The sequence below is a fragment of the Rousettus aegyptiacus genome, unplaced genomic scaffold, assembly GCF_014176215.1.
Source record: "Rousettus aegyptiacus isolate mRouAeg1 unplaced genomic scaffold, mRouAeg1.p scaffold_m13_p_6, whole genome shotgun sequence".
NCBI lineage: Eukaryota > Metazoa > Chordata > Mammalia > Chiroptera > Pteropodidae > Rousettus > Rousettus aegyptiacus.
The window spans coordinates 54906541-54933019 of NW_023416309.1; the positions used below are offsets into that span (position 1 = coordinate 54906541).

The 26479-nt window shown below is 57.5% G+C and overlaps 1 protein-coding gene across 1 annotated transcript in view; it reads left to right on the forward strand.

The window, feature by feature from the left end:
• The window catches only part of LOC107512978 (deleted in malignant brain tumors 1 protein), a 132925-nt gene that overhangs the window by 11496 nt on the left and 94950 nt on the right, over positions 1-26479 (forward strand). Inside the window, 14 exon segments of the mRNA XM_036223323.1 lie at positions 491-520; positions 2305-2355; positions 4038-4088; positions 4721-4750; positions 5571-5621; positions 7323-7373; positions 8005-8034; positions 8858-8908; positions 9375-9735; positions 11220-11229; positions 12527-12888; positions 14300-14526; positions 14529-14586; positions 16651-16675. Coding sequence (XP_036079216.1) covers positions 491-520; positions 2305-2355; positions 4038-4088; positions 4721-4750; positions 5571-5621; positions 7323-7373; positions 8005-8034; positions 8858-8908; positions 9375-9735; positions 11220-11229; positions 12527-12888; positions 14300-14526; positions 14529-14586; positions 16651-16675 — 1388 coding nt within the window.

Sequence of the window (26479 nt, forward strand, 5' to 3'; positions counted from 1 at the left end):
TGCCTTGGCATGGCATTTATGATGAAACCCCGTGAATGTGATAGGGAGAGCAGTGAAGTGTGACCTGAAGAGTGGCCCGGGAGGGCGGTGCATACGGCAGGTCAGGCCTCGGGGATGTGGCGTGAGGCTCGGGGGAAACACAGGAGTTTGTCACGAAATATCCATCTCATCGCACCTCGAGCAACAATGGGCGTCTCCAGTAACCTGTCCTTGAGGACCAAAATTTCTCGCTTCCTGGGTGTCAATGCAAAGGCCTGCTGGCCTGTCCCAGGAGGACGCTGGCTTCATAGTCCGGAACCTCGCTGTGGACACGGCGAGGCAGGCAGTGGCCGTGACCAGGGGACCGAGATGCTGGGCAGCACTGGCCGTGTCCTCGCTGAGGGCCTGTGCGGGAGCTCAGCTCGGGCTTTAAGGGGCCGAGTGTCTTCGACCCAGTTCAAGGTCGGACACCCGTGGGCTCCAAGTCTGACTCTTCTTCTCCTCCCCGCAGATGCTCAATCTCTGTCCACATCCTGGTCAGGTGAGTGCCCAGCATCCTCCCTCGGGAGGCCCGTCCCTCTGCCCTTCCTCAGAACTGAGGTGTCGCCCGGCTCCTTGAAGCTCCCACTGGGCTCCTGAGAGTTTCCCCTTGTCACCGATTCTCCCAGCGGAGCTCGTGGTCTAGACGTGGGCTTCGGCAGACTCCCGTCTGTCCGTGTCCAGCTGAGGGTCAGACAATAGTGACACCGTCCCGATAGAGAGAGAGAGAGGCCCCAGGTCTGAGAAACGGCCCCGTGTGCCAGGAACGGGGCCCAGTGTTGGTCCGCACTGGCTAGGATTGAGTGGGAGGTGGACGTCGTAAGCCCTCACTTCTCCTGCCTGGCATTGACTCGGGGATACAGTGCCTCCTCAGCACCTGCCGGCCGCTGAGATTCGTTCGGCCACATGGGCCCCCTGAGTGGCGGAGACCATGACCAGGGGAATGGCTGGTAACCGTGACCATGGTCCCCTGGGCACCTGATCGGGTGTGGCTACCATCACCATGGTCCCTTATGCCTTCTTTCCAAGCTGCACGGTCTGGGCAAAGCCCTCAGACCAGCCAGGGAGTTTGAGGCCCAGTGAGGCAGGTAGAACAGGTTTTTGAGGAGCGACATGAACGTGCCAGGCCTGGAGGGGAGCAGGTGCTGTCCCGCAGGGCCTTGCTCCCAGACGCCCTCGCTGAGCTGGACCTGGAGTAGGACACACAGGTCGTGAGAGGCAGGGCGCAATGTGGGATCATCACAGTGTCAACGTTTTCATTGAGGACTCCGTTCGCTGATGCCTAACAGCGGCTTTTGTCTCTCATGCTACTTGCAGAATCCTGGGCCACCACATCCACACCTGAGGCGACACCATCAGGGACAACAGGTGGGTAATTTGATCCGGGACCCGGGAGCTGTCTCTGCTTCTGAGAACGCGCAATGTTTCAGCGTGCGATCAGGGAGCTCTGGGGCTGTCCTTCCTTGTCCTGAGCCCTGGGCTAGGGGTCAGAGGAAGGGTCTCTGAAGACAGGTGAGCATCACACATAGAGGGCTGTGACCTCCCTGTGACGGGACCCTGGGCGTGGGCTCTGCAGAGATTCCCGTCCACTGCTCGGGACGATTCTCGTAACCAGGCACGTCCTGCTGGGACCTCGCTCCTGTCTCAGGCCAGTGGACCAGCCTGAGAACAGGGTGTGAAAGTGTCTGTAGAGTAACCTGCGGCCACGTCCCCGTCCCCTCCTGGAGCTCAGCCAGAGCCCACAGGACGACGCGGGGGGCACCGAGCTGCACTAGCGGGGACGGTGTGGGCCTGGCCTGGCTGTGTCCCGTGTGTGGGGGGGGGCTGTCCTCAGCACCTGCCGGCCGCTGAGATTCAGTTCGGCCACATGGGCCCCCTGAGTGGCGGTGACCGTGCCCAGGGGGATGCCTGGCAATTAGTGATCGTGGTCCCCTGTGCACGTGATGGGCTGCCGGTCCCCCCACCACAGCCCCTGACGCCTTCCGTCCAAGGCGCACTGACTGGGCACAGCCCTCAGACCCGCCAGGGAGCGCGAGGCCCAGCGAGGGTTTTGGTCAGGTTTTCTAGCAGCGACGCAAACGTGCTTGGCGTGGAGGTGAGCGGGGAGCTGGTGCCGTCCTGCAGGGCCTCCCTCCCAGATGCCCTCGCTGAGGGGGCCTGAGCAGGACACAGAGTCATTAGCAGAGGAGGAAACATGTCAGATTGTCACGGTGCCCACCAACATTTTCATCGAGGACTTCTTTCACTGATGCCTAACGCTGGCTTTGTCTCTCGTGCTCCTTGCAGAATCCTCGGTCACCACGTCCATACCTGAGAAGTCACTCCCAGAGACGACAGGTGGGTATTTTGACCCATCCTCCAGGGTTCTCTCTATTTTTCTGGGAACAGGCAGGTTTGAGCGTGTGGTCAGCGCGCTCTGGGGTTGTTCCTCCTTATCCTGGGATCTGGGCCATGGTCAGAGGAAGGGTCTGTGAAGACAGGTGAGCATCACACATAGAGGGCTATGACCTCCCTGTGATGGGACCCTGGGCGTGGGGTCTGCAGGGTTCCCCGTTCACTGCTCGGGACCATTCCTGTAACCAGGCACGTCCTACTGAAACTTCACTCCTGTCTCAGGCCTAGAAACAGGATGTAAGAGTGTCTGTCGTGTAGCTGTCTAGCCGTGTCCCTGTCCCTACTTGGAGGTCAGCCAGAGCCCACAGGACGAATCGGGGGGCACCGAGCTGCACTAGCGGGGACGGTGTCGGCCTGGCCTGGAGCTGTGGGCTGCAGCCTGGCTGTGCCCCGTGTGGGGGGTGGCTGTCCTGCTCACCTCCCCGGGGTCTCAGGTGCTTCCAACACTGCAGCGTCCTAAGACCTGGACAGCAGGGACATGTGAGGTCCATTCCCTGAGAACGATTGACCCGTGGGTATGGCCACGGCCAGCTTCATGGCCAGCGCATCGTGGCTATGAGTCAGGGCCCTGCGTCTGGGACAGGCTTCTGGTCTGTGAGCCGAAGACAGGCAGGCAGGAGGTAACTTTGGGTCCCCTCTAGTCATGGGACAGAATCACCTTTGTTCCTGATGCTGGTGAACGGTGTCGACCGGTGTCAGGGCAGGTGAGGCCCTGTACCGAGGCTCTTTAGGCACAGTGTGTGATGATGTGTGCAACGCCATCGATACCCATGAGGATCAGGCAGCTGGGCTGTGGCTGGGCGGCCCCAGCAGGTGCACGGTTTGGTCAGGGCTTGGGCCTCTTGTCCTGGATGACATGCGCCGCTCAGGGCCCGAGTCCTGCCTGTGGAGCTGCCCGCACAGAAGCGGAACTTACACAAACTGTAAGCACGGGGAGGATGCAGGTGTCATCTGCTCAGGTGGGCCACCGGGATGGCCAGGCCTCCTTCTGGGGACAGGTGACACATCTCAAGAGGGAGAGGTCTCAGGTCTGAGAAGTCCCCTTGAGTGCCAGGGAACAGGGCCCAGTCTCAGTCCGCACTAACAAGGATTTTGTGGGAGGATGGACGTTGTAAGCTCTTCCCTTCTCCTCTGTGGACGTCGGACTAGGGGATTTTGTGCCTTCCTTCCTGCCTGCCAGCCAAAGAGATGCAGTTCGGTCACATGCGCACCCTGTGTGACGGAGACCGTGCCCAGGGTGATGGCTGACAGCAGTGATCGTGGTGCCCAAAACCCGTGACGGGCTGCAGGTCCCACTGCCACGGCCCCTGACTCCTTCTGTCCAAGGTGCGCGGTCTGGGCAAAGCCTTCGACCTGCCAGGGAGCGCGAGGCCCAGCGAGGGAGGTAGAATAAGTTTTCTCGCAGCGACACAAACGTGCCAGGCATGGAGGTGAACAGGGAGCAGGCGCCGTCTCGCAGGACCTTCCTCCCAGATGCCCTTGCTGAGTGGGGTCTTGAGCCGCACACAGAGGTCGCGAGCAGCAGGGCGCACTTGTCGGATCGTCACGGTGCCCACCAACGTTTTCGTCGAGGACTTCTTTCCCGGATGCCTAACGCTGGCTTTTGTCTCTCGTGCTATTTGCAGACTTCGGGGTCACCACACCCACAACTGAAACGACACCACCAGGGACAACAGGTGGGTATTTTGACCCTCCCTCCAGGGGCTGTCCCTGCTTCTGAGAACAGGCAGGTTTGAATGTGGGATCAGGGCGCTCTGGGGTTGTCCTTCCTGTCCTGGGCCCTATTCTAGGGGTTAGAGGCAGGGTCTCTGAAGACAGGTTGTACATCACACATCATTGAGGAAACCCCGTGAATGTGATAGGGAGAGCAGTGAAGTGTGACGTGACCGGTGGCCCGGGAGGGCGGTGCTCACGGCAGGTCGGGCCTCGGGGATGTGGCGTGAGGCTCGGGGGAAACACAGGAGATTGTGACGAAATATCCATCTCATCGCACCTCGAGCAACAATGGGCGTCTCCAGTAACCTGTCCTTGAGGACCCCAAAATGCTCACTTCCTGGGTGTCAATGCGAAGGCCTGCTGGCCTGTCCCAGGAGGACGCTGGCTTCATAGTCCGGAACCTCGCTGTGGACACGGCGAGGCAGGCAGTGGCCGTGACCAGGGGACCGAGATGCTGGGCAGGACTGGCCGTGTCCTCGCTGAGGGCCCGTGCGGGGGCTCAGCTCGGGCTTAAGGGGCCGAGTGTCTTCGACCCAGTTCCGGGTCGGACAGCCGTGGGCTCCACGTCTGACTCTTGTTCTCTTCCCCACAGTTGCTCAGCTTCTGTCCACATCCTGGTCAGGTGAGCGCCCAGCATCCTCCCTCGGGAGGCCCGTCCCTCTGCCCTTCCTCAGCACTGAGGTGTCGCCCGGCTCCTTGAAGCTCCCACTGGGCCCCCAAGAGTTTCCCCTTGTCACCGAATCTCCCAGCGGAGCTCGTGGTCTAGACGTGGGCTTCGGCAGACTCCCGTCTGTCCGTGTCCAGCTGAGGGTCAGACAATAGTGACACCGTCCCGATAGAGAGAGAGAGAGGCCCCAGGTCTGAGAAACGGCCCCGTGTGCCAGGAACGGGGCCCTGTGTTGGTCCGCACTGGCTAGGATTGAGTGGGAGGTGGACGTCGTAAGCCCTCACTTCTCCTGCCTGGCATTTACTCGGGGATACAGTGCCTCCTCAGCACTTGCCAGCCGCTGAGATTCATTTCGGTCACATGGGCCCCCTGATTGGCGATGACCGTGCCCAGGGGGATGCCTGGCAATTAGTGATCGTGGTCCCCTGTGCACGTGATGGGCTGCCGGTCCCCCCACCACGGCCCCTGACGCCTTCCGTCCAAGGCGCACTGACTGGGCACAGCCCTCAGACCCGCCAGGGATCGCGAGGCCCAGCGAGGGTGTTGGTCAGGTTTTCTAGCAGCGACGCAAACGTGCCTGGCGTGGAGGTGAGCGGGGAGCTGGTGCCGTCCTGCAGGGCCTCCCTCCCAGAGGCCATCGCTGCGGGGGCCTGAGCAGGACACAGAGGTCGCGAGCAGCAGGGCGCCATGTGGGCTTGTCACAGTGCCAACATTTTCATCGAGGACTTCTTTCACTGATGCCTAATGCTGGCTTTGTCTCTTGTGCTCCTTGTAGAATCCTCGGTCACCACATCTATACCTGAGAAGTCCCTCCCAGAGACGACAGGTGGGTATTTTGACCCACCCTCCAGGGGCTCTCTCTGTTTTTCTGAGAACAGGCAGGTTTGAGCGTGTGGTCAGGGCGCTCCGGGGTTGTTCTTCCTTATCCTGGGATCTGGGCCCAGGGTCAGAGGAAGGGTCTGTGAAGACAGGTGAGCATCACACATACAGAGCTGTGACCTTCCTGTGACGGGACCCTGGGCGTGGGCTCAGCAGGGATCCCCGTCCACTGCTCAGGACCTTCCAGCAACCTGGCATGTCCTGCTGTGACCTCGCTCCTATCTCAGGCCATCGCACCAGTCTGGGAACAGATTGTGAAAGTGTCTGTCGTATAGCTCTGTGGCCACACCCCCATCCCCTCCTGGAGCTCAGCCAGAGCCCACAGGACAAAGCGGGGGGCACCGAGCTGCACTAGCGGGGACGGTGTCGGCCTGGCCTGGAGCTGTGGGCTGCACCCTGGCTGTGCCCCGTGTGGGTGGGCGGCCACTGTCCTGCTCACCTCCCCCGGGGTCTCAGGTGCTTCCCAACACTGTAGCGTTCTAGGACCTGGACCGCAGGGACGTGTGAGGTCCATTCCCTGAGAACGATTGACCTGTGGGTATGGCCACGACCAGCTTCGTGGCCAGCGCATCGTGGCTATGAGTCAGGGCCCTGCGTCTGGGACAGGCTTCTGGTCTGTGAGCTGAAGACAGGCAGGCAGGAGGTAACTTTGGGTCCCCTCTAGTCATGGGACAGAATCACCTTTGTTCCTGATGCTGGTGAACGGTGTCGACCGGTGTCAGGGCAGGTGAGGCCCTGTACCGAGGCTCTTTAGGCACAGTGTGTGATGATGTGTGGAACGCCATCGATACCCATGAGGATCAGGCAGCTGGGCTGTGGCTGGGTGGCCCCAGCAGGTGCATGGTTTGGTCAGGGCTTGGGCCAATTGTCCTGGACGACATGCGCCGCTCAGGGCCCGAGTCCTGCCTGTGGAGCTGCCCGCACAGAAGCGGAACTTACACAAACTGTAAGCACGGGGAGGATGCAGGTGTCATCTGCTCAGGTGGGCCACCAGGATGGCTGGGCCTCCTTCTGGGGACAGGTGACACATCTCAAGAGGGAGAGGTCTCAGGTCTGAGAAGTCCCCTTGAGTGCCAGGGAACAGGGCCCAGTCTCAGTCCGCACTAACAAGGATTTTGTGGGAGGATGGACGTTGTAAGCTCTTCCCTTCTCCTCTGTGGACGTCGGACTAGGGGATTTTGTGCCTTCCTTCCTGCCTGCCAGCCGCAGAGATGTAGTGCGGTCACATGCGCACCCTGTGTGACGGAGACCGTGCCCAGGGTGATGGCTGACAGCAGTGATCGTGGTGCCCAAAACCCGTGACGGGCTGCAGGTCCCACTGCCACGGCCCCTGACTCCTTCTGTCCAAGGTGCGCGGTCTGGGCAAAGCCTTCGACCTGCCAGGGAGCGCGAGGCCCAGCGAGGGAGGTAGAATAAGTTTTCTCGCAGCGACACAAACGTGCCAGGCATGGAGGTGAACAGGGAGCAGGCGCCGTCTCGCAGGGCCTTCCTCCCAGACGCCCTTGCTGAGTGGGGTCTTGAGCCGCACACAGAGGTCGCGAGCAGCAGGGCGCACTTGTCGGATCGTCACGGTGCCCACCAACGTTTTCATCGAGGACTTCTTTCCCGGATGCCTAACGCTGGCTTTTGTCTCTCGTGCTATTTGCAGACTTCGGGGTCACCACACCCACAACTGAAACGACACCACCAGGGACAACAGGTGGGTATTTTGACCCTCCCTCCAGGAGCTGTCTCTGCTTCTGAGAACAGGCAGGTTTGAATGTGGGATCAGGGCGCTCTGAGGTTGTCCTTCCTGTCCTGGGCCCTATTCTAGGGGTTAGAGGCAGGGTCTCTGAAGACAGGTTGTACATCACACATCACTGATGAAACCCCGTGAATGTGATAGGGAGAGCAGTGAAGTGTGACGTGACCGGTGGCCCGGGAGGGCGGTGCTCACGGCAGGTCGGGCCTCGGGGATGTGGCGTGAGGCTCGGGGGAAACACAGGAGATTGTGACGAAATATCCATCTCATCGCACCTCGAGCAACAATGGGCGTCTCCAGTAACCTGTCCTTGAGGACCCCAAAATGCTCGCTTCCTGGGTGTCAATGCAAAGGCCTGCTGGCCTGTCCCAGGAGGACGCTGGCTTCATAGTCCGGAACCTCGCTGTGGACACGGCGAGGCAGGCAGTGGCCGTGACCAGGGGACCGAGATGCTGGGCAGCACTGGCCGTGTCCTCGCTGAGGGCCGTGCGGAGGCTCAGCTCGGGCTGTAAAGGCCGAGTGTCTTCGACCCAGTTCCGGGTCGGACACCCGCGGGCTCCAAGTCTGACTCTTCTTCTCTTCCCCACAGTTGCTCAGCCTCTGTCCACATCCTGGTCAGGTGAGTGCCCAGCATCCTCCCTCGGGAGGCCCGTCCCTCTGCCCTTCCTCAGCACTGAGGTGTCGCCCGGCTCCTTGAAGCTCCCACTGGGCCCCTGAGAGTTTCCCCTTGTCACCAAATCTCCCAGCGGAGCTCGTGGTCTAGACGTGGGCTTCGGCAGACTCCCGTCTGTCCGTGTCCAGCTGAGGGTCAGACAATAGTGACACCGTCCCGATAGAGAGAGAGAGAGGCCCCAGGTCTGAGAAACGGCCCCGTGTGCCAGGAACGGGGCCCAGCGTTGGTCCGCAGTGGCTAGGATTGAGTGGGAGGTGGACGTCGTAAGCCCTCACTTCTCCTGCCTGGCATTTACTCGGGGATACAGTGCCTCCTCAGCACTTGCCAGCTGCTGAGATTCAGTTTTGTCACATGGGCCCCCTGAGTGGCGGAGACCATGACCAGGGGAATGGCTGGTAACAGTGACCATGGTCCCCTGGGTACCTGATCTGGTGTAGCTTCCATCACCATGGTCCCTTATGCCTTCTTTCTAAGCTGCATGGTCTGGGCAAAGCCCTCAGACCAGCCAGGGAGTTTGAGGCCCAGTGAGGCAGGTAGAACAGGTTTTCGAGGAGCGACATGAACGTGCCAGGCGTGGAGGGGAGCGGGGAGCAGGTGCCGTCCCGCAGGGCCTTGCTCCCAGACGCCCTCGCTGAGCGGGGTCTGGAGCAGGACACACAGGTCGTGAGAGGCAGGGCCCAATGTGGGATCATCACAGTGCCAACGTTTTCATTGAGGACTCCGTTCGCTGATGCCTAATGGTAGCTTTTGTCTCTCATGCTACCTGCAGAATCCTGGGCCACCACGTCCACACCTGAACTATCATCAACAGGGATAACAGGTGGGTAATTGATGCGCCCTCCCAGGGGCTCTCTATGCTTCTGGGAACAGTCAGGTTTGAGCATGTGGTCAGTTGCTCTGGGGTTGTCCTTCCATGTCCTGGGCCCTCAGCGTGAACAAGGCTACTGCTGCCCAGCATCTCTCAGTCCCCTGGTCACTGCCATTGCTGGCCTCATCGTGTCCACAGCAGTGACCCCTGCTATGCCTGAGAAAGGAGCAGGACCACGCTACAGGGCACCGGGGGCCCTCTGAGTTCCTCCGCACACTAAGTTCCGCCTACATCCAAGGGTGCTTTAAAAAAGCCTTGAGGGAAAGAAATGATGGACAGGTGTCTGTCAAGTCCTACTGCTGGGGAACATGAACCCCAACCCAGAAGTTCTAATGTTTAAGGAATTCTGAACCTCATTCAATTCAGGGTCTCTTTATTCAGAACAGGATAGAGATTGAACTTTCATGTCTGTTTGTAGGATCCAGTTCCGGTTTGTCCCTGAGGCTGGTGAACGGTGCTGACCGGTGTCAGGGCCGGGTGGAGGTCCTGTTCCAAGGCTCCTGGGGCACCGTGTGTGACGACGACTGGGACACCAGGGACGCCGACGTGGTGTGCAGGCAGCTGGGCTGTGGCTGGGCCCGGGCGGCCCCAGGAAGTGCACGGTTTGGATGGGGCTCAGGGCCGATTGTCCTGGACAACGTGCGCTGCTCAGGATACGAGTCCCATCTGTGGAACTGTCCGCACGGAGGCTGGTATTCACACAACTGCAACCACGGGGAAGATGCCAGCGTCATCTGCTCAGGTGGGCCACCAGGATGGCCGGGCCCCCTTCTGACATCGTAGGACATAGTTCCACTGTCCCCAGAGTGGGGCCCTAGGTCCGAGCAGCAGCTCCATGAGCCAGGAATGAGGCGCAGTCTTAGTCTGCACTGACCTAATTTTGTGGGGGGTGGACGTTGTAGCCCTCACCTTCTCCTGCCTGGATATCGGACTAGGGGAAAACTGTGCCGACCTCCCTGCTTACGAGCCCCTGAGATGCTGCACGGTCACATGGCACCTGAGTGGCGAAGACAGTGTCCCGGGCTTGAGGTCCCCTCAGCATGTGATGGGGCGGAGGTACCACCATCACGGCCCCTGACGCCTTCCGTCCAACCTGCTGGGTCTGGGCAAAGCCCTCAGAACAGCCAGGGAGCCTAGGGCACAGTTAGGGAGGTGGAACAGATTTTCTAGCAGCGACACAAACGTGCCAGGCGTGGCGGTGAGTGGGGAGCAGGTGCCGTCCTGCAGGGTGTTGCTCCCAGACGCCCTCGCTGAGCGGGGACTTGAGTAGGACACATAGTTCGTGAGCGGCAGGGCGCACATGTGGGATCGTCACGGTGCCTGCCAACGTTGTCATCGGGGACTCCTTTTGCTGATGCCTAACGCTGGCTTTCTTTCTTGTGCTACTTGCAGAATCCTGGGCCACCACATCCACACCTGAGGCGACACCGCCAGGGACAACAGGTGGGTAATTTAATCCAGGACCCGGGAGCTGTCTCTGCTTCTGAGAACACGCAATGTTTCAGCGTGTGATCACGGCGCTCTGGGGTTGTCCTTCCTGTCCTGGGCCCTATTCCAGAGGGTAGAGGCAGGGTCTCTGAAGACAGGTTGTACATCACACATCATTGAGGAAACCCCGGAAGGCGGGAGGGAGAGCAGTGAAGTGTGACTTGACCAGTGGCCCAAGAGGGCGGTGCTCACGGCAGGTCGGGCCTCGGGGATGTGGCGTGAGGCTCGGGGGAAACACAGGAGTTTGTCACGAAATATCCGTCTCATGGCATCTCGAGTAACAATTGGCGTCTCCAGTAACCTGTCCTTGAGGACCAAAATGCTCGCTTCCTGGGTGTCAATGCAAAGGCCTGCTGGCCTGTCCCAGGAGGACGCTGGCTTCATAGTCCGGAACCTCGCTGTGGACACGGCGAGGCAGGCAGTGGCCGTGACCAGGGGACCGAGATGCTGGGCAGCACTGGCCGTGTCCTCGCTGAGGGCCCGTGTGGGGGCTCATCTCGGGCTGTAAAGGCCGAGTGTCTTCGACCCAGTTCAAGGTCGGACACCCGTGGGCTCCAAGTCTGACTCTTCTTCTCTTCCCCGCAGATGCTCTGCCTCTGTCCACATCCTGGTCAGGTGAGTGCCCAGCATCCTCCCTTGGGAGGCCCATCCCTCTGCCCTTCCTCAGCACTGAGGTGTCGCACGGCTCCTGGAAACTGCCGCTGGGCCCCTGAGAGTTTCCCCTTGTCACCGAATCTCCCAGCGGAGCTCGTGGTCTAGACGTGGGCTTCGGCAGACTCCCGTCTGTCCGTGTCCAGCTGAGGGTCAGACAATAGTGACACCGTCCTGACAGAGAGAGAGAGAGGCCCCAGGTCTGAGAAATGGCCCTGTGTGCCAGGAACGGGGCCCAGTGTTGGTCCGCAGTGGCTAGGATTGAGTGGGAGGTGGACGTTGTAAGCCCTCACTTCTCCTGCCTGGCATTGACTAGGGGATACAGTGCCTCCTCAGCACCTGTGAGCTGCTGAGATTCATTTCGGTCACATGGGCCCCCTGATTGGCGGTGACCGTGCCCAGGGGGATGCCTGGCAATTAGTGATCGTGGTCCCCTGTGCACGTGATGGGCTGCCGGTCCCCCCACCACGGCCCCTGACGCCTTCCATCCAAGGCGCACTGACTGGGCACAGCCCTCAGACCCGCCAGGGAGCGTGAGGCCCAGCGAGGGTGTCGGTCAGGTTTTTTAGCAGCGACGCACACGTGCCCGGCGTGGAGGTGAGCGGGGAGCTGGCGCCGTCCTGCAGGGCCTCCCTCCCAGACGCCCTCGCTGCGGGGGCCTGAGCATGACACACAGTCATTAGCAGAGGAGGAAACATGTCAGATTGTCACGGTGCCCAGAGTCAGTGCTGAGCCCAGCTCACAGGCTCGCAGGGGCCTAATCCTGGTGAGACTGAGAGGTCACTGAGCCTCGTCAGTGAGTGTCACTGGCAAATGACCTTCCCCAACTCTATCATTTTTCTTGCTTTCTGCCGCTGACAGCATGCACGGGTAAGTGCCAGAGACAGTCAACCCTGGTACCCTCGTGGTATTCAGTGGGTTTGTTATTTGTAAAGATTCCGGCAAACTTTGGGTTTGATGGTGACATGATTGGGGGCTCAGTGGAAACGGAGCCTTCAGAACATGCCTCAGGCCGAGTGGGCTGGGGCTCCCATGTATGGGTGAGTCAGCTGAAGCCGGAGTGTCCACAGCCCCAGCGCTGGGGCTGCGTGGTGGGGGCCGGGCCGCCGTGTGCTGGTAACCGCTGCCGGTGGCCAGGCCGATCCCAGGGGCCACTGTGATGCAGGCTGCGGCTCCCCTTCTTGGCGCCTCCATCCCAAGTCCAAGCTCAGGAGATAGATTTTGGGCATTGTGGGAAACCAATTAGAAAGCACACAAAGCTCCGCCCACATTCAAGGGTGCTTTAAAGAAGTTTTGAGGGAAAGAAATGATGGACAGGTATCTGTCAAGTCCTACTGCTGGGGAACATGAATCCCAACTCAGAAGTGTCATTCCTGTAGGAACTGTGAATCTCACTGAACTCAGGGTCTCTTCATTCAGAACAGGATAGAGATTGAACTTTCATGTCTGTTTGTAGGATCCAGTTCCGGTTTGTCCCTGAGGCTGGTGAACGGTGCTGACCGGTGTCAGGGCCGGGTGGAGGTCCTGTTCCAAGGCTCCTGGGGCACCGTGTGTGATGATGATTGGGACACCAGGGACGCCAACGTGGTGTGCAGGCAGCTGGGCTGTGGCTGGGCCCGGGCGGCCCCAGGAAGTGCACGGTTTGGTCAGGGCTCAGGGCCGATTGTCCTGGACGACGTGCGCTGCTCAGGGCACGAGTCCTACCTGTGGAGCTGCCCGCACAGAGGCTGGTATTCACACAACTGTAACCACAGGGAGGACGCCGGCGTCATCTGCTCAGGGGGGCCACCAGGGTGGCCAGGCCCCCTTCTGACATCGTAGGACATAGTGCCACTGTCCCCGGAGTGGGGCCCTAGGTCCAAGCAGCAGCTTCATGAGCCAAGAACGAGGCGCAGTCTTAGTCCGCACTGACTTAGTTTTGTGGGGGGTGGACGTTGTAGCCCTCACCTTCTCCTGCCTGGATATCGGACTAGGGGGCAACTGTGCCAACCTCACTGCTTACGAGCCCCTGAGATGCTGCACGGTCACATGGCACCCGAGTGGTGAAGACAGTGTCCCGGGCTTGAGGTCCCCTCAGCATGTGATGGGGCGGAGGTACCACCATCACGGCCCCTGACACCTTCCGTCCAAGCGATGGGGTCAGGGCGAAGCCCTCAGAACTGCCAGGGAGCCTAGGGCACAGTTAGGGAGGTGGAACAGATTTTCTAGCAGCGACACAAACGTGCCAGGCGTGGAGGTGAGCGGGGAGCAGGTGCCGTCCTGCAGGGCGTTGCTCCCAGACACCCTCGCTGAGCCGGGCCTGGAGCAGGACACACAGGTCGTGAGCGGCAGGGCACACGTGGGATCGTCACGGTGCCCGCCAACGTTGTCATCGGGGACTCCTTTTGCTGATGCCTAACGCTGGCTTTCTTTCTTGTGCTACTTGCAGAATCCTGGGCCACCACATCCACACCTGAGGCGACACCGCCAGGGACAACAGGTGGGTAATTTGACCCACCCTCCCAGGGCCTCTCTCTGCTTCTGAGAACAGGCAGTGTTTGAGTGTGTGGTCGGGGCGCTCTGGAGTTGTTTCGGGCCCCGGGCTAGGGGTCAGAGGAAGGGTCTCTGAAAACAGGTGAGCGTTGCACATAGAGGACTGTGTATTTCCCTGTGACCGGACCCTGGGCATAGGCTCGGGAGGGATCCCTGTCCACTGCTCAGGAGACGACCTGTAACCAGACACGTCCTGCTGGACCTCGCTCCTGTCTCAGGCCACAGACACCTGGTTGGGAACAGGGTGTGAAAGTGTCTGTCGTGTAGCTGTCTGGCCATGTCCTGTCCCCTCCTGGAGCTCAGCCAGAGCCCACAGGACGAAGCGGGGGACACCGAGCCTCACTAACAGGGACGGGGTCGGCCTGGCCTGGAGCTGTGGGCTGCACCCTGGCTGTGCCCCGTGTTGGGGGGCGGCTGTCCTGATCACCTCCCCCGGGGTCTCAGGTGCTTCCTGATACTGCAGCGTCCTCAGACCTGGACAGCAGGGACGTGTGAGCTCCTTTCCCTGAGATGACGATTGACCTGTGGGCATGGCCATGACTGGCTTCCTGGTCAGGGCATTGTGGCCGCGAGGCAGGGTCCTAGGTCCGAGACAGGCTTCTGGTCTGTGAGCCAGAGACAGACAGGCAGGAGGGGTCCTTGAGCCCCCTCTCGACATCGAATAGAATCAAGAGTGGCCCTGAGGCTGGTGAACGGTGCTGACCGGTGTCAGGGCCGGGTGGAGGTCCGGGACTGAGGCTCCTGGGGCACTGTGTGTGATGACTAGGATACCAATGATGCCAATGTGGTGTGTGGGCAGCTGGGCTGTGGCTGGGCCAGGTCGGCCCTAGGAAATGCGCGGTTTGGTTGGGGCTCAGGGCTGATTGTCCTGGACGATGTGCGCTGCTCCAGACACGAGTCCCAGTGTGGAGCTGCCCGCACAGAGGCTGTAAGTCACACAGCCGTAACCACGGGGAGGAGCCGGCGTCATCTGCTCAGGTGGGCCCTGAGGACTGAGCTCATGTTCCTTGTGGTGTTCTTTAAGTAAAGGCTCCTCATTGCACTAGGGTCTGTCGCCCTGAGGTCCCCTGGAAGATTGGCGTTTTCTGTTATGTATCACCAATAACCATTCGTGTCCCTGAGTTTCATGATTGTCTAGAGCACTTTCTGTGGGGACTCGTAGAGCAGACATGGCCTATTATCCATTCAGTTTGTGAGAAGAAACTTCCTGAAACCTACCCCTGACGTTTACATTCAGCGCTCAGCTGCCCGACAGCCTCCAGAAAGCATTGTCAGGGCCTCGAAGGTCCCGTCACTCAGCATCTCTCTCTCAGGATCCTGCCTTGTTTTCTTCCTGGGCGCTGAGGCTGACCGTTTTCCCTTTTCTTTCTTGCAGACTCGCTCATCAGTATCACCGCCCCAGGTGAGTCCCTGTACCCAATAATCCTCTCTGCCCTTCCTCCCTCTCCCGTTTCCGGAAACAGGAGAGTAACGGGCTCCTTCTGGGGGTGATGTTTCTTTGGGGACTCTGGAGTTTGTTAAATTGACCGGCTGAGCGGCCCTCACTTCGTTCAGCCGGGAGAGCCCCCCGACCCTGCCGTCGCCACTGCCGGCATTCATTCCGAGAGGGTGCAGTGGAGCGTTTTCCGTCCTCTGGTCATTTCGGATGCGAATAACTGTCCCAGTCGACCCACGGACAATTGTGACTGTTTTAGAAACAAGGCCACGTAAAACCCCTACCAGTGTTTATCTGCGAGAGAATTCCTTCATTTGGGGGGTGTAATACCCAAAGTGTTCTTCGTGTCATAACGAAAAGATTCGGTACCAGATATGTTGGGAAGTGCTACCCTCTGCCTCTCGTCGGCCATCCGCAGTATAAACCGGAATGGTCGGGGCTCTGAGAAGTCCTGCACGAAGGAAAAAGGTTTAACTTTATCAAACTACACGAGCTAAAAAAATTATCCGGCAAAATCCTAAAATCACTTCGTTTTCTTCCATCTCTGTGGCACACGTCACCGACGACCGGTGAGGGTGCGATTCAGGTGTTTCCACCTGACCCATCAGGCCGGAGTTTCTGATCCCCGGGCCTGGCCGCCCACACGATGTGGCTGCCTCAAGTGCACATCCTGTCTCGACCTGCACACGCACACGCACACGCACACACACCTGTACACCCACCACCCCCTGCACCCCCACCCCCGCAGACGCACAGCCCACATTTACCTCGGACACAGGCAAGCTTCACATCGCCCCTGCTAATTAAATGGTTTTCGTTTTAATGAAGGAGCCCCCCTGCCCTGTCTTTTAAGTAAACATGATAAGTGATACTTCAAAGAATAGATTTAAAGGCTTTTATTTCTTGGAGTGCCTTCAAAGCTTTGGGAGGAATAAGGGAGGCAATAACTGGGTAATTTCACAAATAATCCTGCTTTTACATGCAAATTTTACCTGATGATATACCGTTCAGTAGCTTTCCATTGCTCCTATAAAATTGCTCTTACCATAAATTTAAATGTCTTCATCATATTCCATTGTGCCGCTACACCCACGAATTATTTTACTGGTCCCCAATTGCTGGACATTTCAATTATTTACATTTCTTCATTATTATAAATAATCTTGTGATGAAGAATATTTTTATAAATAAATCTTTGCAAACCTCCTCATTTTTTATTTTAGAACAGAAACAGATTCACAGGACTCAAGTTAACACAGTGCCTGGAACCCAGAATTTACTTATTACGTACTAACTCCTCTGCTGTTAAGTATTTCAGGATCTTTGCTATGTATATGGCCATCATGAAAGTTTGTAAAATTACAAAATTATGAAAAAGAGAAACTGACCTCCTCTCTCAGGTAGCTAGCTCACAGTATGAAATATTTAATACAGAGTTAATGGCATAATTGTAGTTGTCTCCAAGGGAATTGTAGGGTCTCAAAGGGAAAGATCAGGTTGCAAAGAAGCCACGTGAGCAGCTCTTACTCGATAGGGGGATTATGGGAAGTTTTCTATGAAGCAACACTTACGCCGAGGCTTACGAGAGAAGCGGGCTCATGTGCTCAGTCTGGGTCTGGAGCCAAAGCTTTGGGCTCCCATCAAGCCACTGTGCTGAGAGTCACTCTTTCCTGGCCCCCTCCTCCAGGCCGTGAGCTCCCTGGGGGCAAGGCCTGCATCCGGCATCTCGCCGTGACATTGGGTTGGCACGTTTCCCGCACGGAGCGAGCAAGCGCTCAACACTGGGCCAAGGATGCCGGGAAACTGATCGTTCTCTTTTCTCTTTGTGAACAGATTTTCCCCACACCGTCACCGGCCCAGCCGGTAAGTTCTGCGCTCCCTGTCAAATGCCCATTCCCTTCCCTTAACGACGGTGACGCCAGGGAAGGAGGCGAGGGGGACGGCTTCCCTAAGTGTTGCCACCCTGGAAAGGCTTCCCACTGACCCTCAGGCGACAGTCCAGGTCGAGGCCTCCTCCTGCTGGATTTCTGTCTTGGGAATTGTTTAAAAATGTCCCCAGGCGACATGCCCTCTGCTCTGGGGGACCCTCAGCATTTCCACATTGTCCGACAGCAGATCATCCCTGCGGAGGCTTCCTGTCTCGGCCCTCGGGGCGCTTTTCCAGCCCGTTCTATCCTGGGAACTATCCGAGCAATGTCCAGTGCGTGTGGAACATTGAAGTCCAGAACAATGACTGTGTGACCATCTTCTTCAGAGATGTCCAGTAAGTGTGGGCACAGAGCAGAATTCCTCAGGGACCTCGCCGATGTTTTAGGAGGGAACAGCATCTGGCATGTTAGGAGAGGTGTTTGCCCTGGGGACATATTTTCTTACAAGTTCAGCTTTTGATCTGGCACAGAGGCAGCCCGTGGAGGTGGGGCCGGGACGAAAGCCCAGGTTTAAAGTCTCAGTTCGGTCACTAACTTGCTGTGTAAGCACAAGAAATCACTTACATTTCCCGAACCTCGGTCAAAAGAGAGAAATGAAAACCTGCTTTCTTCCCCTCACTGGTTCCTGGGAAGGTTCGAAGAGAGAAATATGTTTAAAAACTTGGAAAACATTATCCAAGGGGAGGGATTTTTGTTGGAAGTAATACGAATGCAGAGAATCCTATTAAGCACAAGGCCAGTTTTTAGAACCCCACTCCCTCTTTTGAAGGGTGAGTTCTGGGGCTCAGGCAGAGGTATAGAAACCAGTGCCGCAGATATTAGGTCACCTGTTCCTCATCCCGTGAAGAGCGAGGATTATTGTTTTAAGCAGAGAAAACATCATCAAAGCCACATGAATACATGCTCAGCCCAGGGGTTTGGGGGTGACCATGCAGAGGCACCAGTATTTTCTAGTGTCCTGGAAGGCAGGTACCATAACTTCTTCTCTAACAGCCATCACTGAATAAGACAGTTTTCTTTCTCAGTTTCTGTTTGCGGTGGCCTTGGAGGTCTCTGCCTCGGGGTTTTGCAAAAGATATATTATTACTTTAATCTCGTAGTCATTACATTTCATTTTGGATTTCGGGCACTCTAGAGCTCATGAAATCCTATGGGAGAAGGTGCAGGTTTTCTTTAGCCAGCACCTGAATAACGTCGGCCACCCCCGTTTGTGACATTTTCTGAAGCACTTTTCCGCGTGTTAGTTCACGCGCGCTTCCTGGCAGCTCTCCTCACTGTGCATGCGAAGGATTCTCTCCCCTTCGTGAAGAAGAAAACCGAGCTTCCAAGAGGTCATTTGCCTTGCCTGATATTTATCTAATGATTTTTATCACTATGAGTTCATGAATATTTATTTTATTCTAGGGGAAACCGGGGTCTTTTTCGATGGACGAAAACAATCTAAGGCAGGATGTCATCCTTTTCTTTCATGAAGCATAGGGCTGTCAGGAGGGGGGGCTGTTGCTGTCATGTGTGTGGCCCCCAAAAGGCAGGACTGAGACCCTCGTATGGAGGCCCTGGGAAGAGGAATCTGTGCTCCATTTAAGAGCATCTATTATTTTCTTAATGTTATTAATATTATGAATAACAGTGTCAGAGTTTCTCGCACAGAGGTGTGACCCCACGCTGATATCTGAGCTCCCACGTCAAGTCCTGGCTCAAAGCGAAGCCGACACTGTGTGTCCCGTCTCTGCAGGCTTGAAGGGGGCTGCAACTATGATTACATAGAAGTGTTCGACGGCCCCCACCTCAGCTCCCCGCTCATTGCCCGGGTTTGTGATGAAGCGAGGGGCTCCTTCACGTCCTCCTCCAACTTCATGGCCATCCGCTTCGTCAGTGACGGCAGCGTCTCAAGGAGAGGATTTCAGGCCGACTACTACTCCAGTCCTTCCAATGACAGCACCAGTAAGTCCCCCTCACGAGCGAGCCTCAGGAGTAGGGGCGATCTGAGAGCCTTCTGCTGCTCCACCGCTCTGTGGTTGTGGAACAAGAGACTAGCAGCTTTGCCGGGTCGCCAAGGCTTATCTGGTGCTCAAGGGGGCCAAGGGCAACGGGTCATGGGAGGTCAAGGGCCAGAGCTGGCCATCAGACAGTGTATTGGCTTTACTGCAGTCGGCAGAGACTTATAGAAGCTGCAAGATGATGCTTTCTTCATGTAGAGAGATGTCAGTGCTGAGGGCAGAGGTAGACAACTAGCTTGAGGCCTTGTGACCGTCCCAGAGTGTAGGACACTGACCATGTCCTGAGACCCAGCATGCTTGGCTGCTATCTGAGGAGGGACTTAACTGGTCACTCGGCCAATTCCAGCAGAGACTAATGGCCATGATTCTAACTGTTAAACGGACTGATTGACAGACCGGCCAGGGACAAGGCGCGGTGATGTCCAAGCTCTCTCTTTCAGTCAGGATTTTAAGCGTTGACCTGCTCCGTAGCTCACGGACCTCATTTCCCAACATCCCCACAATTCCATTGGAGCATTGCTTTATGGGTAAATGGTAACTTGGAAAAACCTTTCACTCATTTCACGTTCTGCGTCCATTTCTTCATCGGAGGAACCCCAAGTCCCTGGTCCTCATAGGCTTCTCATGAGAGTGAGCCCGACTTGGGTCACAGGGCATGCTGAGGCTGTGGTGAGGCTCTCCTGGTGTGGGCCGCCTTTGCCGGCCACTCCAATCTCTGCACCTGTATACGGGAGGGGCTCTTGATGGGACTTGCCTGCATGTGGGGCTGCTGACTGACGCATCATCTGTCCTTGGCCCCAGAGCTGCTTTGTCTGCCGAATGAAATGCAAGCCAGCGTGAGCAGAAGCTACCTCCAGTCGCTGGGCTATTCTGCCAGGGACATTGTCATCCCCAGCCGGGACGGGAGCTACCAGTGTGAGCCTCAGATAATGTCAAGGGAGGTGGTATTCACCATTCCCTACTCAGGCTGCGGCACGATTCGGCAGGTAAGCCTGGGGCTTCGCTCTCCACCTCCTGCTAATCAAAGTTGCTACAGTGACGGGCGCAGTGCGTTTTGAATTCTGCCTTGGTGCCATGACGTAGCTGCAGCCACATCCAAACAGAAGGGAGGAAGAAGGAGGAGGACAGGTCAGCGGGTGGTTTTTCCAGCACCGTCCGGCACAGAGGGTGCCTGGCAGGCCGCCACTCACGTCAGCCGTAACAGCAGCAGCTCCCAGGGGGCGGCTCCAGGTTTCGTAGGTCCTGAAGCTTAAACAGTTTGGGGTTGGGGAGGGTGGGAGGGGCAGGTGCCTCATTAAGTGCAGGAATGCAAACATATCTTACTATTATGAATCTTAACAAAAACGCACGTCTTGCGCCAATACATTGCTAGGCCTTGGAAGAACCCGCATGCATGGGGGACCCTAGTTTAAGTTTTGATAGCTTCGCAGTCCATGGACCTTGGCAGCTACCATTTATTGAACTGTCATCATGTAGAGCGACCAACTGTCTTGGTTTGCTGGGACTTTGCAGATTTTATCATGGAAAAGTCCCCTGTCCCAGGAAACTCCTCTATCCTGAGCAAACTGGGGCAGTTGCTCAGCCTCCAAGTGGCAGACACTTAGTCTGTGTCATACTCCCCAAGTCCCCACCGAGTATCGTCTCAAGGTCATCCGACTCTAAAAATAGGGAGACTGGGCTTCCAGCGGGTGGCCCAAGGCCATTCGGCCAGGAAGTGGAAGGGTTGACGCTGGACTCTGAGAATCTCGAAAACGTTATGCTGAGCGAAGGGAGCTGGACGCGTAAGAGGACCTACTCTGTGATTTCGTTTCTCGAAAATTTAGAAACGGAGAACGAATCTGTAGGACGGAAGGCTGGCCCAGTGGGAGGGGGCAGGAGGGGGCCGTTCGGGTGAATGAACTGCTCTGTCTCTGCGGTGGCGGTTATGACGAAACCCCACGGAACGGTACTCTTAAAACTGTTGCATTTGATTTCACATAATTTTTTTAAAAACTTATTCATCCTAAGTTCTGAATTTTTGGCCGGCATGTGAGTAATCATTTTAACATTTTGTCTCAGGGAACAGACCTAGTACAAACGGTTTTATTTGGCTTAAGACTGCAGTAAACGTACAACACGAAATGCTCGAGTAGGTAGAATGCGTGAGACACACACGTTCGGAGGGCCTCAGTGTGCCGTTCACCAGAGACATACTGTGCTGGGGGATAAGACGACGTGGTCCCTTATCTGGCAAGGTCGTTCCTGATTCTTTGACCCGTTAGAAACAGTGAGGACAGGCAGAGGACGCTCATTTAGTCAACCAAGCCGGCCAGTCAGCCATGGGTGGGTGCTGGGCCCGAGGGTCTGCAGTGGCCACCATGGTCACCCAGCCTCGTCTGCTTAAAGACACCAGCGGGCCAAGGAGACGGACCGGCAGAGAAGGGTCCGCATCAGTCACGCCATGCGAACATTCTGGTCCTCCTGGCTTTTGTGTTTTGCCCTGTAGATTAATCGCATGGATTCTGGGTTGTCACACATCTACTAAGTGAGAGTCCGTCCACCAAAGTAATCACCACCCCCCCCCCCCCGCCCAGTTCCACATGTGCCACCTGGAGGGTCTGACACCTGAGTCGCCCCGTCGACGACCCTTCATCTCCTGTAGGTGCCGCCGAAGCGCCGTGCCAAGCCGGTCGTGGGCAGCACATGCCACAGTCGTAGGCCCCACCTGCGTAAATACCGCCTCCTCCCCGCCGCCCTCCCCCCCTCCCCCACACCGAGGGCCTTGGCTTACTCGTGTTTTATTCAGCCTCGGAACTCCCAGTGCTCCCGAGGCCTTTGTAATCAAACAACTAACAGCTAAAATGTACGCCTAAGAGTCCTACGTGACTTTCAAAGTTCTCCCGACAACTTTTGTTCCCACTTCATCACGTGGAAACGGAGGCTTACAAGGTCAAGTCCCTTTCCTGAGGCCACGTGACCGTGAGCTGCGGAGCCAGGAGTCCAGGCACCCACTGAGCGGGTGTCTGACGAATGTTGGCTGGTGTGGCTGAGCAGATGAGGGCCCCTTAGCACGTGAGCGGGACACTACGGTGGAAGAGCCCACAACTCGGTGGGGACACCACTGACTTATCGGCCAGTCCTCCCACTGAGCACTGGGTCCCTTCCAAACTTAGCAGATGTCTAATGAGGAATTTGAATCTTAGAACAGAACTGCTTCTTACGGTCAAGAAATAAAGCTTCCATTCCCCGTTCGCTGTCCGGCGTGGGTTCAGAATTTAGTTGTTTAACCATAGAAACCACAGGCAAATGTGGATTCTCAGAAAATTTGTGTGTTAATGTGCAGAGTTCAGTGGAAAGAGGAACAATGTGACAACCATTGACACTCAAATATAAAGTCAAAACAATTTTTTTTATATATAAAATGTAGTGTACTTGCTATGAGCAGACGGAGGGCGTAGACCTGAGTCCCAAGTGCGGGCTCTGGCGCCCCCTGCAGGCCAGCTGGCCCTGCCCCAGGTCTGGGACAGCAGAGAGCCCTGGTGGCCCTCTGCTGGGAGACGCAGGAAACCTGCCATCAGAGCCGGGGAGGGAAGGGTCCTAGAGGTGGCAACCCCACTCTAAGTTGCTTGTTACACTCTTTTCTTTCTACATGTTTTTTTTTTTTTTCCTGGAAGAGGCAAATTCAGAATTGAGTTCTGCGATTGCAGACATAAAGTGAAAGCCCCTCCAACACGCTACGCTCTGACAAATAATTACAGTTAAGCTGGCTGGAAGGGCCCTTGTCTGGTGGCCCACATGGCCGGGACAGGCATTTTGCTCTTGACAGCATACGTGACGGTGACTAAATGACAAGCTTTCCCTCCCTTCCTCCTCCTCCTTTTACGAAGTGAGCGCCCCCTATTTTAGGACTTCCGTTGAGGCCACCGCGGTGGTGTTATTTTGCTGTCTCTTGCAAGAGCAGCCATGGCTCGTGGGAACTCGTACGTGGCTAGAAGTTTGCTTCTGACCATCGCGGCATTTGGGGGGCGAAGAGCTTCCCGCCGCCACCCGGTCTCCCCCTGACGGTGCTGCACTCATGCTCACGTCCTTCGGGGCCAGACGATCATGACCGTGAAGCGTCCAGGGGGCTCGGCTCACCCGCGTCCTCTTGGCCGTGCGGGCTGGCCGCTCCTGCCCCTTCCTTCATTCACCACAGTACGTTTGCTGGGCTCAGTCATCCCGCGGATATTTATCGATGCTACTGATGCTATCGTTGATGCTATACCAAGCCCTGGGGAAGGAGAGGTGTTGAGACATCATCCTTTTCGCGAGATGCTCACAGACTACCAGGCGTGAGGTTCTTATCCCCAGAAGAGTCATTCTTACAAGGATGGTAGGAATATGAAATGATATGGGAGACCAACATCCTGCTGCACTGGCTGCTGGGTGAGAGGCGCCGGTGGCAGTGGCCCTGTGGTACACGGAGTGTGGCAGGGAGCGCGCCCACATTGCCGTGCCTGCCCGACTGTCCACACGAGCCCCACAGCTCCGGACACCGAGCTACAGTAGCTTCTGCCCCACCCAAACGGCACAGGGAAAACTAGGACCACATGCCCCTCTCACGAGCACGTGACGGCCGGTCCCGATTTCTCCCAGCAGCAGTGAGAATGAGACAGAACAAGCCAGAAAGGCCCTGAGCCGTGGAGCCCAAACTCGGCTTCGTCACACAGCAGGACAGGGGGCACCCAGACACCCACCTTCCCATGAGGAGCAGCTCCCAGGAGCTGCTGCTCCACACTCTGGTCCCCCAGCACATGGCAGAGGAAAGGGGGCGTGTGAAAGAGGACGTTTCGCTAGTTAAGCAGCATGTCCATCCCGGGCGATGGTGGCCATTGGCAGTAGGCAGGTGCCGTCTCCGTGTGGTTCTGGGAGGGTTTCGAAGCCTAGTTGAGTCACTTCCTTGTCATTCTAACCAAAATCAGCTATGAGATCTCCTTAGCCGTTGCGTTTGCCTGACTGTGCGTTCATACCCGCCTCTCCCAGGTGGATAACGACACCATCGCCTATTCCAACGTCCTCAAAGTATCTGTTTCAAGAGGCATCATCAACAGGAAACGAGACCTCCGCATCCACGTCAGCTGCAGAATGCTCCAGGACACCTGGGTGGACGCGATGTACATTGCTAATGACAGCCTCGAGGTCAAGGAAGTGCAGTACGGCAATTTCGACGTGAACATTTCCTTTTACACGTCTTCTTCCTTCCTCTATCCCGTGACCAGCAGCCCCTACTATGTGAACTTGAACCAGAATTTGTACGTTCAAGCTGAAATCCTCCATTCCGAAGACTCCTTGGCCTTGTTTGTGGACACCTGCGTGGCCTCACCGTATTCCAACAACTTCACGTCTTTGACTTACGATCTAATCCGGAGCGGGTAAGGAGCGTCTTCGTGGGGTAGACTTCAACCTCTGCCTGATAAGGGGATGTGCATGTGGGGTTAGAGGTGTCCCAAGTGTACCTAGAGCAGAGGCACTCATCGACTGCACCTGGGCATCCATCAAATCACCCACCTGGATGCCCATTAGAATAACCTAGAGCTTCAAACCCCTGGAGGGTACTCAAGGGTGGTTGAGACGGGTCAGGAGACACACAGCCTGGAGAGGGAGGGACAGCAAAGACACTGGAGAGTAGCCAAGTGTCCCCTTGCCTGGCCCTGAGACCAGGAAAGGGAAGGAAACACCATCTTCCTTCCTGTCCTCTCTCGGAGCTATTCCTGGTCTCACCTGGGTCACCTGGGGCCACTGAGCACACAGTCACTGAGCACCCGCTGTGCAGCATGGGGCCAGCTTGTCCACGTGGAGACCTGGGCCGACTTGCTGCTTCAGGATGCTGTGGGACACATCACAGCTCCCAGGAGCCCCCTGCGGGGCCGACGGTCGATGTCTGGGTCACGTGTTCAGAAGGAAGGAAAGCGAGGGGAGGCAGGAGGCCTGGGCGTGGAGGCCGGGCCGGGGGTGGGGCTCCACGCCCAGCACACCCAGGTCACAGGGGGTGCCGTGCACGGCAGGTCACAGGGTGTGCCGCGCACGGCCGAGAGCGAGCGGCTCACTGCGCTCTTCTCGCAGGTGCGCGAAGGACGACACCTACCGGCCCTACTCGCCGCCGGCGCCCCGCGTCGCCCGCTTCCAGTTCAACGCCTTCCACTTCCTGCGCCGCTTCCCCGCCGTGTACCTGCGGTGCAGGGCGGTGGTGTGCAGGGCCTACGACTATTCCTCCCGCTGCTACAGAGGCTGCGTGGCGAGGGCCAAGAGGGACGCGGGCTCCTTCCAGCAGAAGGTGGACGTCGTCGTGGGGCCCATCCGGCTGCGGGCCCCACATGCCGACAGGAGGAGCTTGGGTAGGTGGCCGTCCTCCCTCCCCGCCGCCCGCCGAGGCCCAGGCGCACAGCGCGCAGGGATCGGGGAGTTCCGGCTGGTGTCATGTTTCGCCGGAACTGGGCACCTACTGTGTGCCAGGTGTGCTGTGCTATGCCAGGCGACGTGGACTTCACCTGGACCTGGCTCCCGCCTTCTTCCTAGGGCTCCTGGTCGATGAGGACCCAGAAGTCGGGTTTGGTTGAGAGTTCTGACCTGGGGCACATGTGACACCTTTATCCTCTGGGTTCTGAACTCCCAGAACCCCACACTCCTTGTCTGTAAAACAAAACTATCAGCATCTGCCTCCGATGAGAGGGTTGCCTAAAACAATATTAATCCCCTCTGCCTCCGCGTGGGATGAATGGCGGCTTTTGTTACTATTGTTATTGTCGCCAGTGGGAACAGTGTCAGTGATAACATTGTTACTCGTGACAGTAATAACACCGTCCCAGCGGAAATGCAGTTGGGGTCAGGGCAGGGCTGCGGGGGTGCGGGCGGGCCTGATGCATTCTGACTACTCACAAGGCCTGGCGCTGCGCAAGCCATTTCGTTCTCCTCATCCATGTTTCCTGCTGAGCTATTTTGTCGTTTACGTGGATGAGGAGACGTTTGCAGAGTGGCCGGCGGGATCTGCGGTCCAGGCTGAGGCCGGGTCAGCAGACGTGGTAGCCCTGGTGGCGGGGCCCGGTGTGGGGGAGCAGAAGGTGTCACGAATCCTCTCCTCTGGCCAGGGCTCTGCCTCATGGAGCATCTTTGACATCTCTCTCTCGCCTCGTGTCCCACGTCCAGCTGCCCCCACGTCCAGCTGGTCCTGGGCTGGTTCCTCACTTCCTCATTCCATGCATGTCTCTCAAAGGCCTACCGCGAGCCAGGGGATAAGCAGCTAGACACAGGAAGATATCAAAATCCATACTCCTAAGAAGCTTACGTCCCAGCAGGCAGGGACACAGGTTGAATGCACGGTGCCTCCAGGGGGAATCAGAGCCACGGAGGGAAGGACGGCAGGACCGGGTGATGAGCGAAGGGGCCCAGCGCGGCCCCAGCTCATGCCTCCCCCCTCCCTTCTCTTCTCCCTCACACTGCAGGTGCTCAAGGCCTGGGAGCCTCTTGCCCGAGG